This window comes from Verticillium alfalfae, genomic scaffold (assembly GCF_000150825.1).
Source record: "Verticillium alfalfae VaMs.102 supercont1.1 genomic scaffold, whole genome shotgun sequence".
NCBI classification, from domain to species: Eukaryota; Fungi; Ascomycota; class Sordariomycetes; order Glomerellales; family Plectosphaerellaceae; genus Verticillium; species Verticillium alfalfae.
The window spans coordinates 3,827,462-3,831,519 of record NW_003315038.1 but is presented as its reverse complement, the minus strand read 5'-3'; the positions used below and the strand labels follow the sequence as shown (position 1 = coordinate 3,831,519).

The window sequence follows — 4,058 nt, the reverse complement described above, 5'->3', positions numbered from 1 at the left end:
TGCCGTGGCGGAAAGATCTTGTCGGCATGGTTCCTCATATCCGTATGTTCCCCTTCGACTCTTGCTTTCTGGATTTTCTCATTTTTCAGCACTAGACATCTTCTCGCAATACTTACTGCCAATCTGTCGATGCTGCTATGGGGTCCAAGACATCAGAAGACGACCGTCGTGATCACAGTATGACTCTGAAAAGTTACTCCGGCCAGGAGATACGCTGACTTCATCAGATGATGCACCATATTCGAAGAAAATCCCTCAGGCCGGTGGTCTTCCACGAGGCGCTCACACCGCCCGTGACGGGGACGGCACCTCCGCTAGTGGCGGCGGCGACGACGACAGCGACGACGACGCTGCCTTACGACCCCTGGCGCAATTGAACCCTGATGTTCCATCGAATGAAACTGAATTATGCAAGAAGAGGCGGAAGAAGACCAAGAAGAAGAAGAAGAAGAAGTCTGCCGCGGTGCACAGCCAGCAGACGTCGCCACCTCGTATTCCTCTCAGCGATCTCTTTCCCACGGCGGATTACCCCGAAGGTGAGATCCAGAGCTACACCAGGGCTCCCTCAGCCGTGGCTGAATTGCATTACAACGGCGTACAGGAGGCGCAGGACAGCGAGTTCTTCTGCAACTATCGGAAAGCGGCCGAGGTCCATCGTCAGGCGCGCAAATGGGTCCACGACACTGTGCGTCCCGGTCAAGACCTCCTCAGTATTGCCGAGGGTATTGAAGACAGTATTCGTTCTCTTCTCGGCAACTCTGGGCTTGGACTGGGTGATGGTCTGCGTTCAGGCATGGGCTTCCCTACAGGTCTGTGCCTCAATCACCAGACAGCACACTACACTCCAAACCCTGGGCAGAAGGCTGTTGTACTGCAGGAGCAGGATGTCATGAAGGTCGATTTCGGTGTCCACATAAACGGCTGGATCGTTGATAGCGCATTCACCATGGCATTCGACCCCACGTACGATAACCTCCTGGCGGCTGTCAAGGAGGCGACCAACGAAGGTGTCAAAGCCACGGGGATCGACGTACGTATTTGTGATGTTAGCGCTGCCATTCACGAGACGATGGAGAGCTATGAAGTCGAGATAAGGGGCAAGACGTTTCCTGTCAAGCCGGTGAAAAACATATGCGCCCACAACATCAAGCACTACCAAATCCACGGCGGCAAATCGATTCCCTTCATCCGCAACTCGGATCAGACAAAGATGGAGGCGGGTGAGGTTTTTGCTATTGAAACATTCGGATCCACAGGTCGTGCCTATCTTCGCGATGATGTGAGTCTCTCTCTCCCCATTAGTACGGACTAAATCTCTAACCCGTAATCAGATCGGTGTGTACGGGTATGGTTTGCAAAGTAACGCGCCGTTGGCTGGACAATTGCCCCTCGCGTCTGCAAAACGACTGCACAAGACAATCCGCGAGAACTTTGGTACTATTGTCTTTTGTCGTCGATATCTTGATCGACTTGGGCAAGAAAAGTACCTAGCCGGAGTTCGTCTCTCTTAATTTGAACACATTGGCCAATAATGCTGACAGCTATAGATGAATTGCCTTGTCTCAAATGGCATCGTCGAGTCCTATGCTCCGCTGAGAGATATTGAGGGATCGTACTCGGCGCAGTTTGAACACGTAAGCTTCCAGGTTGTAATGAAGGTAACGCGCAACTCATGAATGCCCTAGACCATTGTCCTACGTGAGACACATAAGGAGGTCCTCAGTCGTGGGGACGACTACTAAGGCAGCAACATGGCGACTGCTGCTCCTTCTCTGCGTCGCCCGACCAACCAAGGATCCTTATGCAGGGCGCTGGTCTTCCTTGGCAACAACCACCATACCGTGACGCATGGTGTGGTGGTAAAAGCCTAAGAAATACCCGTAAGGTCAGGCCCTCAGGGAAGACCAGTTCAGGGCGCGCAGGTCAGGAAGGCGCGTAGAGGGGCTCAGGGGTTCGACGCCGGCACACGGCCAAAAGGGAAATCCTTTTGCGTTTTTGTGCTGTTTGTTGTCATTGTGCCAAGGCTCTCTCCCCCCCCCAACCCCCTTTTTCTTTTTTGCTTTGCATTGATGGCCGCCGAAACTTGGATGGGCTTTCGTGCTTTGAGAACATATAGTATACTGCCGATGACGTTGCTGATATGTACCCCTCGGTATTGGTTTTTCCCCATTGGGTTTCCCAATACTTCCGCGCGAATGCGGAGGGGTAAGTTTTCTCAGTAGTCTATTATGAATCCTACTTTTGCAACTGTTGCGGACCTGGTATCGCTGGTGGTTATTGCTCAGCGACCGCCCTGGTCAGTGTATTCCTCCGCCTGACACTCCATCTGGCCTCTCAATATCAAGAATCTGTTCAATCCTATCCCTGAGCATCACGTTGCCCATTGGATTCAGCACACCTAGAATTTCTGATGTCAAACCCTCGTGAAGGGTTCTAGAGCCGCAACTTTGGATAAGCTACAACTTTGGAAGCAACCCAGAGGTCCATCATCGCCTTGGATCCTGCATAGAAAATCGACCAACGCACGCGGACATAACCCGTCAAGCCCTAGAAAGTACGAGGGTTGTTTCCTTATGCGTTCAGCGTCATGAGGGCATTGGTAAACGGCATCACAGCATTCACATGGAACCAGTGGCCAGCTATATCAAGCCAAGTCTACAGCAAAATTGAAATCACCCTACATCATGTGAAGCCCTGGCTGAACACAGTGACCCCAGAGCCCCCAAAGTACCTATCGGCACATGGACCAACGGTGGGTACAGTACGACGCTAAGCCCAACGAATTCGGCGCCATCGGCCGAGAATCCACGTCCGCAGCGATTAATCTCTAAGATTGTGACGCGGTGCACTCATTTGAATGGTCATCGTCCACGTTTCGCGCCACATGGCCGCAATCGGCAGCGTACAGGTAGGCATCTGCTCGTAGACACCAATTGCTGCGCCTCCTTGGCAATGCCGGCACATTGAAGCCTGTCACTCTCCCGTTCTTGGCATTCCAAGCCGTCGGGCTCCCAGAGCTGAACATCCACTGCACTTTGCCCCCGCCCCCTGACGCGACGCGACGACATCATCTGATGTCTGCGCCGCCACGCACCACTCACGGCAGATCGGCTGCCGGCACCAAATGGGCCGCTCCAGAGTGAAGGACTGCAGTGCTTGTCATAGGGAAGCGAGGACTAGGCAGAGAAACAGGGGGACTGTAGCAGGCGGACGCCATGCCGCTCGGCCGTCCCCATCTCTCTTCTGTGAAATTGGCTCACGCCCTTAGCCTGGCGCCAGAGGAAGGCCGTTCGTCAGCCGCATGGCCTTCGTCGCGAAGGAGACGCCATGGATATTTCTCCCAGTTTTGGGGCGGGGGCGCCACCATGTCTCAAGATGGGTTATCCCTTGTTCAGAGTGTCGATCAGTTGTTCGCGCGACTCATTCGACGTGCTGAATGGAATCCCTGAGGCGTTCTACGAAGGCGAGCTGTGGACGAGAGAACCACTTCGTGCCAACCTTGCTGCTGCCTTGCCCGAAGTGGATAGAGAAGGCGAGTATAGCAGCCGCTAGAGACGGAAAGGACTGGCAGAGCGCCCTACCTGGCCCCTAGTGTGATTTGTATGCCTGGGCTAAGAGCATCGGCCAGCCCATGTCTTGGTCGTCAGACCCTGTGCCCCGTCAGGGACAAGCTCGACGTAGGGCTGTGCAGTCAGAAGCTTTGTGGGGATCACAGACCTCGCTGTCGCCGTGACTGGAGTGAGCGGCCTTAATCTCCCGATGTGGAACCCCCATGTCCGGCGTTTCTCGCTTGAAGCCGTTGCCGCCTGGATTCTGGAGCCTGGGCTGAACATGGCAAGGGACCTAGCTCATTGAAGGATCAGGACGAAGGGGTTGAAAAGGGCAGACCTTCCCGTTGCCTGGGGCTTGGTGTCGCTCAGACAGCAACGTTCCTTCGTATCTGACATTTTACTTCGGTTCTTTTCACTCGTTCATTTTCAATACACCAACCACTTGCTCAGTCTTCACCTTGCAACATTTCGCACCATCAAGAATGCAGTCCTCCATCCTCCTCATCG

At 53.9% G+C, this 4,058-nt stretch overlaps 1 protein-coding gene across 1 annotated transcript; it reads left to right on the top strand.

The window, feature by feature from the left end:
* Positions 1-137: 137 nt before the first annotated feature.
* On the top strand, positions 138-1,742 carry VDBG_01165 (methionine aminopeptidase; the record flags this gene model as incomplete). Its single annotated transcript, XM_003009436.1, has 4 exons — positions 138-177; positions 207-1,279; positions 1,332-1,496; positions 1,686-1,742. 4 exons carry the CDS (start codon positions 138-140, stop codon positions 1,740-1,742), a joined length of 1,335 nt encoding a protein of 444 aa, XP_003009482.1.
* Positions 1,743-4,058: the final 2,316 nt, after the last annotated feature.